This window comes from Drosophila kikkawai, chromosome 2R, assembly GCF_030179895.1.
Source record: "Drosophila kikkawai strain 14028-0561.14 chromosome 2R, DkikHiC1v2, whole genome shotgun sequence".
Taxonomy (NCBI): domain Eukaryota; kingdom Metazoa; phylum Arthropoda; class Insecta; order Diptera; family Drosophilidae; genus Drosophila; species Drosophila kikkawai.
The window spans coordinates 11,686,763-11,698,285 of record NC_091729.1 but is presented as its reverse complement, the minus strand read 5'-3'; the positions used below and the strand labels follow the sequence as shown (position 1 = coordinate 11,698,285).

The window sequence follows — 11,523 nt, the reverse complement described above, 5'->3', positions numbered from 1 at the left end:
TGGCGAAAAGGCAACCATATAAGCCCCCTTTGTACCTAGAAGTTGTTACCGATTAAGAAGTACCCAATATATAAAAGGATATTAATATATTACAAATTATAGCGCTGTCAAAGAACAAACCAAGGTATCATCTACTATATAGATTCTAGACTTGTTTTGACCACACACACATACATATGATCGTTTTTTAAAAAGAAACCTACCTACACTGTACATAATAATTTTCGTAAGACACAAACCACAACTTTTTCTTTTCAAACACACACACATATTTTGTACACACGTTTCAGTATTTATTTAGCAAAACCTTAAAACTTATTGATATTATATTTAAGTCAAAAATAAAAGGAAGAACATAACGCTTAATAAATATACACATATATATGGTTGTGTTTTTACCAAAAATACAAGAGCTTATTTTAATTGTGGTATTACATGGATTGAATTAAAATATCTAATGAGTCTGGGTTAAGATTTAGGGGTTCTGCTGCCTCAGGAGGTGTCTCAGTAGCCTTGTCAATATTTTTCGGTTTCAGTTTTGTGAACTTTTTGAGTATCTCTGCATATTCCGCGAATACAGCGTACGAATCCCTCTGCAGAACAGTGTCCCCGGCAAGGTTGGAGGCCAGCAGCTTGGCCAGGTTCTTGTAGTCACGCTGCATGAGGCAATTCCTGGCCAGACGCAGCTTCTCATTGGTGGGCGAGCGGTTTTTGCCGTAGTATAGCTCGTAGTTAATAGGTCGAACGCACGATGTGTTCTTGTTCAGCCAGAAACTGTCAATGGGATTGGTTGCGATCTCGAGAGTGCGTTTTAGGGCATTGCTGGGAATCCTTTTGGCCGGATAGCTCGCAGCATTTATTTTCCTTTCCGGCTTCTTTTTGTTATTTGCCTCTTTTGCCTTCATCTTGCCAGATGCGTTTGGAGAAAGCTGGGAAGAGGTAAACAAATGCGCCTTTTTTACTTTGATTTGTATACGAATAAATGGTTAATTTTACACTTACCTTTTATAAATAAGCACAAATTCTCTATTTAAAAAATTAAAAACATCTGACATCTGCTTAAACAGCGATAAACAATGTTAACCCAACTAACATTAAAGGCGTTTAACAGGACTCTGGATTTAGGTGTTTTTTGACGGTCCTAGCAGAAATTGTAGGAGGAAATTTAGAAGCTTTTTCGAAGCATGTATAATTTAAAAATTAAGCTAAAAAGGGGTCAATTCGCTGTAAAAAATTGTTTGTTTAAAAAGTTGGTCTATCGACGACGACGTGCAGCTAGTTTTTTTTATCGATACTTTAGTATTTTGTCCGGGGTTTCAGTTTTAGGTGTTTTTAGGGGGAAAGCCAAATTTGCCTCTGGTCACATCCTTACTACAAAGCAATATTTTTAGGGTTGTCGAAATTTGAAAAAAATATCGTATCGATGATATTTTTTTTTTTTGGGAAGAGATGATAATAATATTTAAAATATCAAAAAAAAATTTCGATATATTTGATATTTTTGATATTTTTTTGTTAAATAAAAAAACATGGTTTTTCTGCACAATTAGAGGATTCCTTTAACTGTTGACAATTTTTCTTGAATTTTCAAAGATTCTGCGATTCAACAGTTAAGGGAATACTCTAAATAAGAAGACGACAAGTTTCTGCATGTTTATTTCGCAAGTGCGACGACAAGTTTGACCAATTTCCACTCGTCTTAATCACTTTTTCGCAAAGCTTCCACTTCGCTGTGCCGTTTGTTATGTTTATGTAATTAGATTTTACATTCATATTCTTTTTTTTAAAAAAAAGTTTCCTTTTTCCATCGAAAGAAAAAATATCAAAAAATATCAAAAAAAAATATCATGATTTCGATATTTGGGCAAAAAAATTTCACGATATAAATATATCGTTTTCAGACAAAAAATATCGATATATTGATAATTTGATATATTATCAACAACCCTAAATATTTTCCGCATGCACCAAAAACCCAAATAATGCAAGAAGCGACATTATAATTGCTAACCTGTCTTAATTTGGATAGCCCTTGCAACATTGCCAGCACCTGGGACGTGACACTCCAAAGAGGCCACTCTGCGTCCGGAGATTGCCAGAATAGTGCGTTTGCCTTGAGGTCGAGAGTTGCCAATTTGTTGACGGCCAAGTGCAAAAATCGTGAAAAAAACATCATCTCTGGTCGCTGCTGTTCTTCCAAAACGTAAGTAACCAGCGAATTATATTTTAAATATGTGCGAATAGAGCCTGCAAACATTACACCAACGCACCGTGCAGAACAAAGCCAACCCGGTGCAGGAAAAGGAGTCGCTGCAGCAGGAGTAGAGGCGGAGAGGCGATAAGACCGGCCGGAGGCGCACGCAATCAACCCTGCGGCCAGCTGGGGCCCGAGCTATGAGCGCGGCCAAGAAGTACAAGCCCATGGACACAACTGAGCCGAACGAGAACACCGAGAACATCGCCGCCTGCCTGAAGAAGGCCGAGAACGCCGCCGCCGCTGCAGCTGCCGCCGCCTCGAGCCTTGGCCGTAGCGCCTTTGCCGCCCAAAACATGAACTCCGCCTCGACCAATGGCGAACGCCTGCCAAACTTCTCCAAGCTAGGCGGCGGCCACCATGGCGAGATTCGCGCGGCCTCAACTACCTCAAACCTCCTCAACCGGATGGGGGCCATTCACAACAGCAAGCCGGGCGATGTGAAGAAAATAGTGATAAAGAACTTTAAGGGTAAGTTTGTGGTCAGGCCTTTAAAATCCTCCACTTGACTCATTTGCATCCGTAGCTAAGCCCACACTGCCAGATAACTATTCAGAGGACACGTACGTGAAGCTCGAGGAGGCTGTTATTGCCATTCAGCTCTCGAAACCCATTAAATATTCGCTGGAGGAACTCTACCAGGCCGTGGTGAACATGTGCAGCCATAAGATGGACGCGCAGCTGTATACGAAACTCAAGGAACTGACTGAGCAGCACGTGAAGCGCAATATAAAGCTCAAGGAGCTGACCGGTGGCAGCATGGACAAACTGGTAAGTAGTTGGCTATGAGTAGGGGGAATGCTCTCGATCCCAACAACGAATATCATTGCAGGTCCTGCTGGAGAAGATCAACCACTGGTGGCTGTCGTTCTGCCAGCAGATGATCATGATTCGCAGCATATTCCTGTACATGGACCGGACCTATGTGCTGCAGAACTCGTCGATTCACTCGATTTGGGACATGGGGCTGGACCTCTTTCGCATCCACTTTGCCCAGAACAGCGTCGTCCAGAAGCGGACCGTGGACGGTCTGCTAACGCTGATCGAGAAGGAGCGCCAGGGCTCCACAGTGGATCGCGGCCTGCTGAAAAGTCTGGTCCGCATGCTGTGCGACCTGCAGATATACACCAGCTCGTTCGAGGAGAAGTTCCTCGATGCCACCAATCAATTGTACAAGGCTGAGAGTCAACGCAAGATGCAGGAGCTGGAGGTGCCCGAGTACTTGCAGCACGTCAACAAGCGTCTGGCGGAGGAGAACGAGCGTTTGCTGCATTATCTGGACTCGAGCACAAAGTATGTGCCATACTGGGAGTTTCCTTATCGAATTATGATTATTGCAATGATTATTCCCGCAGGCATCCTCTGATTTACAATGTGGAGAAGGAGCTGCTGGCCGAACACCTGACATCCATTTTGCAAAAGGGCCTGGACTCGCTGCTGGAGGACAACAGACTGAGTGACCTAACCCTGTTGTACGGCCTGCTGAGCCGGGTCAAAAATGGAACTTCAGAGCTTTGCGGCAACTTCAACGGATTTATAAAGGTGAGGATTACTCTTTGGGACCCTAATTCGAATAATTTGTACTCTTTCACTGTAATTATTTCCTAAAGAAAAAAGGACGCACTATTGTCATCGATCCGGAGAAGGACAAGAGCATGGTCCAAGACCTGCTGGACTTCAAGGATAAAATGGATGTCATCGTTCGCAACTGCTTTGAGCACAACGAGAAGTTTACCAACTCGTTGCGCGAGGCCTTCGAGTTCTTTATCAATCAGCGTGCCAATAAGCCGGCCGAGCTCATTGGTAAGTTTCCACTATCATTGCCTGCTCTTCCGAGACATGTAACCCGGTTCCTCCATTAGCTAAATACGTGGACATGAAGCTGCGCTCTGGCAACAAGGGCACCACCGACGAGGAGCTGGAGAAGACCTTGGATAAGATAATGGTTCTTTTCCGCTTCATACACGGCAAGGATGTGTTTGAGGCGTTTTACAAAAAGGTAGATGTCCTCAACGGTTCATCTTTGCACTTAATTAAGTTCAATTTTTCCTGCAGGACTTGGCCAAACGATTGCTGGTGGGCAAGTCGGCCTCGGTGGACTCCGAGAAGAGTATGCTGTCCAAGCTGAAGCAAGAGTGCGGCGGTGGCTTCACGTCCAAGCTGGAGGGCATGTTCAAGGACATGGAATTGAGCCGGGACATCAACATTGCGTTCCGCGGCCATGCGTTGAGCAATAACAGGGACGTCCATAACCTCGACCTGTGCGTGAGCATATTAACCATGGGTTATTGGCCCACGTATGCTCCCACAGAGGTCACCATGCCGCCTCAGTTCATCAATCCGCAGCAGATATTCAATAAGTTTTACTTGGAGAAACACAGTGGCCGAAAGCTGCAGTGGCAGCCAACGCTGGGCAACTGCATGCTGCGGGCGCAGTTTGATGCGGTAAGAAAAGTCTAATCTGCTTTTATTGTCTAGAAATTTATAGTTTATTGCTTGTATAGGGTCCCAAAGAGCTGATGGTCTCGCTGTTTCAAGCGCTGGTCTTGCTGCTGTTCAACGATAAGCCAGTCCTTAGCTACGAGGAGATTCTGGCCGCCACCAGTATCGAGGATGGAGAGCTGCGCCGCACGCTTCAGTCTCTGGCCTGTGGACGCGCCCGGGTCATTACGAAAACGCCGAAGGGTCGCGATATCGAGAATGGCGATCAGTTTGATTTCAATAATGAGTTCACAAACAAGCTGTTCCGCATCAAGATCAATCAGATTCAGATGAAGGAGACTGTAAGCTCATTCTTATTAGCTGGTTACTGCTTTTTATATATATTTATTATTATATATTTCAGAATGAAGAACAGAAGGCCACAGAAGAGCGCGTTTTCCAGGATCGACAGTATCAAATTGATGCCGCCATAGTGCGCATAATGAAAATGCGAAAAACGCTAAGCCACAACCTACTCATCACCGAGTTGTTTAATCAGCTCACCTTCCCAGTCAAGGTGAGTGTTTAGGGGGAGATTATTTATCATTATTTTTTGTCACTCCTAATTTGTATTCCTTTTTCTACTTCCATCCAGCCTGCGGACTTAAAGAAACGCATCGAGTCGCTCATCGATCGCGACTATATGGAACGAGACAAGGACAACCAGAACCAATACAACTATGTGGCCTAGGTAACACATCCACTATTCGATTCGATTGTAATTCGTATTCACCATAAATGCATACATACTGAAAGTCGGATGAAATGTTCAAGGAGTTCTGGTTGCGTTTCTTCAATAACTATGTAGATCATTTACCACAAAGCCCTCCCCGCTATTGGTAGTCTAGTTGCTACAGTTCTCTTTTTGTAAGTTACCTTATCAACCAATAAATTAAGCGTTTTAATTTCAAGCCAAGCGCGTCATCCCTCGAAGAATTCACAGTGAATAAAAATCAGAAGGGAAATTAATTGTATTCGGTTTACAGTTTAATGGATAATTGATGATTCTCCTTCAATTAATTAATTAGAAGGGAGGAGGACACTTGCAGGCTAATTTTCTAATGGAAATATTTAAAAATAATTATAACTCGTAATCGTAACTCTGTATGTCAAAACGAATACGCATAAACTAAATAGTTTTTTATTTACCATAAATAAAAAAAATTACGTGAAAACATTAAAGTGCACTGTGTGTGAGTGTTTCATTGGCTTAATTATTACAATATTTGCCTCGAAAGATCACCTTGTTAAGCATTCAGCAAAGAAGGATATCAAAGCTGGGAAAAAATCGATTTCAACAACAACGATCCTGATTCGGTTTTAAAAGAATCAATGTATCATAAAATATAAATATCAAACTCAGTATTAATTTTATCTCCTTAATTTATTCATTTACAAATTGGTTTATTTATTTAATCGACTTTTTTTTCTAAAATATCAAAATCAATGTGTTGAGAACCGATTTTTTCAAGCTTTAGGTTATAGTATATACATTTTGGTAACGGGTAAAATTAGGAAATTAGGTAGACATATATATATATACAGATCAGAAATAAATATTGCAGGGTCATACATATGTATAAAAAACGACATTGAGGCTGGTTTAGGTATCACAATTTCTCTCCTCCGCGTGCAAATTAAAGCCGCCAACTTGCAAAGTTCTCAGTGGCTCTTCCTTAGATATTTTACAAAAATATATAAATGTGACTTCGATCGGTCGGTAATACCATTTACGCCTCCACGCTGTTGACGCTGTACTGCGAGCTGTCGTACTCGGACACGCTGTCTGAGCCGTAGCCACCGAATCCGGCCACCGGGGGCCTCACGCTACCGCTGCTTCGTATCCCGTGATCCCGCAGCACGTCCGGCACATAGATGGGCGCCGGTCCGGCAATCTCAACGATGCTGGGACGCCGCGTAGCCGCACAGCGTTTAATCGGCGACATGAACGTGAACAGTGTCAGGGTGATGGCCAAGGTAATGATCAGCAGCAGAAACCGGGCCATACCGTCGTCGCCGCGGAAGTAACAGAGCATGGCCATAACCAGCACCAGGATCACCACCGAAAACTTGGTCATCGTAACAGCTGTCGAGTGGATCTTGCCGCCCTTGCGTGAGATCATGTTCGAGGGTCCGTAGGCGAAATACAGATTGTGACGGTCCACGAAGTGCTTCAGACAGATATAGACCATGGCAAAGGGCATGATGATGGGGCAAAAGATGCTGTATACGATGGCAATTGTGAAGACGAGCGTGGTCCAGGCGTAGTGGGTGCCGAAGGGGAACTCGATCAGGATCGACTTGCGGATGTAGGGGGTCTCCGCCTTCGAGTTTGCCTTCAGCAGCGACCAGATGTAGACGATTAACTCCGGGAAACGCAGCAGCTCCAGCGCCGTACCGATAAATGCAGCCGTGATGATGTAGTTCACATAGAAGGATCCGCGATCCGGCAAGAAAATGCACTGCCAGCGTCCAGTCTCGTTCGTAAATCCCCACTCCAGCAGCGCCTGGGCCGAGGTCAGTCCCAGGGAGGGCAAAATCAGGATCATGAGCAACAAATAGCCAAAGCACTTGGTCATGATCGAGTAGTTCTGCTTGGAGCGAGTGTAGTGCCCCATCCACTTGTCCGAAATGGCCACAATCACGGGCATCAGGGCGGCCAGTGTCCACAGCATCAGGGTGGGCAGGAACTCGGAGACCAGTGGCGAGATCTTGCCCTCCGTATCCTTCAGCCAGGGCCGACTGTTCAGTAGGTTCACCACCATGGCCGGAGTGGTCAGGAAGAAGAGTACCAAGAAGAGCACGACGTTCACGCAAAAGAACTTCAGGTACCAGTGGCTCTTGTTCACGTTCAGGTTCTCCCAGAAGAGGTCATCCGGCGAGGGGGCGAACATCATGTGCCACTGGCGGTAGGTGCCTGGCGTGAAGTGGGTGACAATGTTCTGCGCCTCCTGTACAGTCGACACGGTGAGGAAGGCAATGTCTAGGGGCTCGTTCATCGTAGAGGCGCGTAGCCGGGCCACGTCCCCTGACAATTTCCTCTCCTCCCTCTGGTAGTACTCGTAGGCGTTCTCCTTTTTGCACGAGCACATGTCGGGCTTGGCCTGTTGAATTTGAAAAAAACATTTTATAATATGACATTTTTTCCTTAAGATATGGTTAGCAAGAGAACCTACCATGAGGGTGTCCTTATCCCGATGATGTTCGCAGTACAAACGAGCCTCGTGCACTCTCTCAAACTCTGCATTCCTCACATATAGCCGCGAAATGTTATACGCTATGGTTACGTTCTCGATGGTGACGTCCGGGAAGAGCTCCTGCATGTAGTTCCGCACCACGGTCTTATTACGATCGCTGGACGAGATGTTCGATATCATAATGGTCCTGGTGGCGGCCTTCTTGAAGGCATTCCTGCCCGAGGCTCGCCGCATGATGAGCACCACGAGCGGAATGTACAGAATAGTGACGATCGTATGCACCCACAGCCACGGAGAGTCTGGCGAGAGATTGGCCATCGTGGTGCGTCCGAATGCATTTACATCGTACGACGAGTCCGTGGGTCCGTTCAGGAAGTTCACTGGCAAAATGATGGCCAGCGAAACGACGGTCACCAGAGCCATGACGGCCATTAGGTGCTGCTGGAAGGACAAGTAGTGCACGGCATCCGGCCCAGTGTGCAGCAGAATCGTTTCCTTGCGCAGCTTCAGCGTGACTCGGATCCAACCGAAGAGACCCTCCTCCGGCTGCACGGGGGACAGGGGCGTGGAGTCGCCGGAGGGCTGGGAAGCAGAGCTTGGTCGCGGCGAGGCCTGTGCCGCTGAGGTGCTCGGTTGCGGATCCACCACACTGGCGGCCCGCGAGTAGAAAATCTCCGTCCAGCGCTTTTTACTTCCGTTGCTGTTGACCAATGCCAAACGTCCAAAGTCGCCCGCCCGGTGACGCAGCGTCGTGAACAGCATGATGAGCAGCACCCAGAAGATGGTGTTCAGTATCAGGGTCTCCGGTATGCCATTGTAGGCGCTGGTGAAGAACGAAGTACGGTTCCCCACTGCCTGGCAGTAGGAGTTGTTCGAGGGGTCCGACATCGAGAGCAGCTGCAAGTTACTCACTGGAAAAAGCACACAAAGAGGAGGTGGTGGCAATTACTCAATTACCATTGTTTGTTCAGCGCTCGAAGAGGTGATAATGTATTGGCGGGGGAAGCCTAAGCCTACGCCAGCAGCTGATAACAAGAGCCCAGCTGATCGGCATTTGACTGCAGACTATGCATGCCCTCGAGATGGATTCTTCTTTACTGGGTCACTCGGTCAAGCTAGACAAAGTCCACTGTGTGTAACCCCAGACCCAGATGCTGGTCTACGAGATAACTATGTCTGCGGTAACAGATTGGTCTACTTAGTAGATATTCTTTGTGCGCGTATAAGTGGGGCTCATAAATCCCATTTGCACACCGCAGATACAGCGTATCTTGTGGGGAAAACAGAAAAAAGCAAAACGAATGGCGAAAGGCAACAAACAAAGACCGAATCTACAAAGTCGGATTTAGAAATGATATAATAGACGTTGAATCAAACATGTTTTAGGGGCATGGGCTCAGCTAAGCTAAAGGGGGTGGAAAGGGGGTGGTTGCGGGGCCACCAAGACCACCGCCTTCCCGTCTGCTCTTCATCGCAGATGCGTATGAATCATCGGAAGTACATTTTCGCCTTGGCCCTGTCGCGTGGCAGTTGCTCAACTGCAAAAACAAAGACACACACTGCACTCGGTGGCTACTTAACCATTGTTTGTGCTTATTTAATTATTTTTCACTATTTAAATGCTGTTGGTGTGTGTGTTGGTGTTGTCATCAACTTTCTTTGGCTTCGCCTTGCTTTCACTCTGCGATTACGGCACTGAACTAGCAGTAGATCTCTACCTTGGTGGCCAAAAATGGTTACTCTTCAGTGGCACTTCCGGCCTGATTACACATTAAAAAGCTGGTTTACACTCTTTCAATTTCACATCAATAAACAGCAGCTGCAGTTTTGAGTCGTAAAAATTGTTCGCAATATAGCCCCGTTTCGCTCTCTCACTGTTGGAGATGTGCCTATCGCGTGCATATAGTGTTGTTATCGATATCAATATCGCTACGTAGGTTTGTGTGTGGGGATTTTGAAAACTATTAGCTTATTTATTACAAGCTTATTTGCATAAACAAACGAAAATGTTAACATTTGATGTGTAAAATGCTGTTAGGTTTAACTATAATCCAAAATGTTAACGGTAACTACTATAGCTTCTGTTAACAAAGTTCCACCACTAACCAAATCGCCAGGACAAGCAATTGCAACCCTGTGTTTTGAAATACGCTACAAATTTTAAATAGTTTTCGTGTTTTTATGTATTTTTAACTAGACTCTAGCAGCATTTCCGTTTACTTCTTTCCTTTTGGTATGTCAAAATTATATCAAAATACTCTTTGCAGTTGTTTATTTCATTAACTTTCACAGCTATACACTAGGAGACATTTTCAAGACTTGTGACTTCCATTTCGGTACCAACAAATCGTCCGCCATGGTCTCTACATCGCTATCTGAGCCGCGCTTCGATATCAAGCTGTTGTCCGGCAAGACAGTGGTCATGGTGGAGTGTCCGGGCTACGAGACCGAGCTGTTCATGCCACAAATCGTCAAGGGACGCATCACCTTCCAAAACATCATTCCCAACCGACGGTGCTGCCCCGAGAGCAGCATGCTACCAAGAGAAGACAAAAGAGGAGCCGCCGCGGTAAGGGGCGCGAGGAGCACGCCCTTGCGCCTCTCTCAAACAGTTAATCTATCAACGCCGCTGGCCAAGAGCACGCCGTCCAGTGGGTCCACCGTGCATTCCCGTGTCGGCAAGGAGAACATTCCGCCGCATCTGACGCCGGAGCTAGGGCGCTGCCGTCCCGTCCGTATGCCATCGCTAGATGACTGCGATTTGAATTTGGACTTGGTTTGTGCTTCATCTCCCGAGCCGCAGGTCGTGCCCGCTTGTCGCAATCTAAATTTGGAGGCCAGGATCTCTCCCCTACCAGCTTGCAGCTATAACCTAGCCACTGTACAAACCAAAGAGCCCGTGCTCTCAAGGACTCCGCCGGTACGGACCTACTCCCGCAAAAAGGCTGCTACGCCGAGCAAAACTAAGCCTACTGTCTGGTCGCCTCTGCAAAAGAAGAGAAAGACATCCACGGTTTCCTCCACCAAAGGGCTTAGTCCGACAGTTAAAGTGGTTATGCGCAGCCGCAAACTGATAGTGGACAACAAGAAGACACTGGAACCCCGGGATCTTAAGAAGATTACGCCCATCTCAAGGGAGATGATCACACGCAAACAGGTTACAGGCAAGACGCGGAACCAATTTAAGGCACTGAAGGTCACGGCCTTCGACCTGCTGACACAGCCCGCTCTGGGGATCATGGGCCACGAACTGAACACACAATTCGAGCAAGCCTGCGTGAACAAGAAGGCCACCACCCTGCCCAACTACGCGGAGGTGGCGGTCACAGAGCCGCTCAAAATGGACTACCAGGTGAAGACCCTGTTAGCCAAGCAGAGGCGGATGGAACGGGACGACCAGCAAAAGCCAAAATGCGCAATGATGCCGAAGAGCAAGACCAAGGTTTGGAGTTTCTAGAAACCGTGAAATCTTGATTGTACTTAAACAGATTAGTCCAAATGTTTGGCAAGCCATAGCCATTCAAATCAGATACGTATTCGTATTAAATGTAAGCCCATGTCAAGTGTGGAGCATGGTTTACTTGATCTCTC

General features: G+C 46.2%; 4 protein-coding genes across 4 annotated transcripts; 2 read left to right on the top strand and 2 right to left on the bottom strand.

Annotated features, from left to right (window-relative positions):
• Nucleotides 1-269: 269 nt before the first annotated feature.
• On the bottom strand, nucleotides 270-1,278 carry udd (under-developed). Its single transcript, XM_017171715.3, has 2 exons — nucleotides 1,003-1,278; nucleotides 270-929 (listed from the first exon to the last, which is right to left on the bottom strand). The coding sequence occupies exon 2, from the start codon at nucleotides 903-905 to the stop codon at nucleotides 432-434; it is 474 nt and encodes a 157-aa protein (XP_017027204.1). The 5' UTR covers nucleotides 906-929; nucleotides 1,003-1,278; the 3' UTR covers nucleotides 270-431.
• Nucleotides 1,279-1,943: 665 nt separating this feature from the next.
• Nucleotides 1,944-5,646, top strand: Cul4 (cullin 4). The gene is made up of 11 exons (XM_017172013.2): nucleotides 1,944-2,203; nucleotides 2,278-2,725; nucleotides 2,781-3,025; nucleotides 3,087-3,547; nucleotides 3,610-3,796; nucleotides 3,865-4,057; nucleotides 4,117-4,253; nucleotides 4,310-4,699; nucleotides 4,759-5,037; nucleotides 5,100-5,252; nucleotides 5,331-5,646. Exons 2-11 carry the CDS (start codon nucleotides 2,395-2,397, stop codon nucleotides 5,424-5,426), a joined length of 2,472 nt encoding a protein of 823 aa, XP_017027502.1. The 5' UTR covers nucleotides 1,944-2,203; nucleotides 2,278-2,394; the 3' UTR covers nucleotides 5,427-5,646.
• A 214-nt stretch (nucleotides 5,647-5,860) lies between these two features.
• Tmem63 (transmembrane protein 63) lies at nucleotides 5,861-9,812 on the bottom strand. Its single transcript, XM_017172014.3, has 3 exons — nucleotides 9,651-9,812; nucleotides 7,912-8,843; nucleotides 5,861-7,839 (listed from the first exon to the last, which is right to left on the bottom strand). The coding sequence occupies exons 2-3, from the start codon at nucleotides 8,818-8,820 to the stop codon at nucleotides 6,466-6,468; spliced, it is 2,283 nt and encodes a 760-aa protein (XP_017027503.1). The 5' UTR covers nucleotides 8,821-8,843; nucleotides 9,651-9,812; the 3' UTR covers nucleotides 5,861-6,465.
• A 210-nt stretch (nucleotides 9,813-10,022) lies between these two features.
• Nucleotides 10,023-11,517, top strand: uno (univalents only). The gene is made up of 2 exons (XM_017172178.3): nucleotides 10,023-10,165; nucleotides 10,225-11,517. Exon 2 carries the CDS (start codon nucleotides 10,289-10,291, stop codon nucleotides 11,387-11,389), a length of 1,101 nt encoding a protein of 366 aa, XP_017027667.1. The 5' UTR covers nucleotides 10,023-10,165; nucleotides 10,225-10,288; the 3' UTR covers nucleotides 11,390-11,517.
• Nucleotides 11,518-11,523: the final 6 nt, after the last annotated feature.

Bases quoted from the DNA above. Each gene is read 5' to 3' on its own strand.
- Tmem63 (XM_017172014.3), bottom strand. From the start codon at position 8,820: ATGTCGGACCCCTCGAACAACTCCTACTGCCAGGCAGTGGGGAACCGT. The intron at 7,840-7,911 runs GTAGGTTCTCTT...CAAATTCAACAG, and splicing joins GGGATAAGGACACCCTCATG to GCCAAGCCCGACATGTGCTC.
- uno (XM_017172178.3), top strand. From the start codon at position 10,289: ATGGTCTCTACATCGCTATCTGAGCCGCGCTTCGATATCAAGCTGTTG.
- Cul4 (XM_017172013.2), top strand. From the start codon at position 2,395: ATGAGCGCGGCCAAGAAGTACAAGCCCATGGACACAACTGAGCCGAAC. The intron at 4,254-4,309 runs GTAGATGTCCTC...TTTTTCCTGCAG, and splicing joins TTGAGGCGTTTTACAAAAAG to GACTTGGCCAAACGATTGCT. The intron at 5,253-5,330 runs GTGAGTGTTTAG...ACTTCCATCCAG, and splicing joins AGCTCACCTTCCCAGTCAAG to CCTGCGGACTTAAAGAAACG.
- udd (XM_017171715.3), bottom strand. From the start codon at position 905: ATGAAGGCAAAAGAGGCAAATAACAAAAAGAAGCCGGAAAGGAAAATA.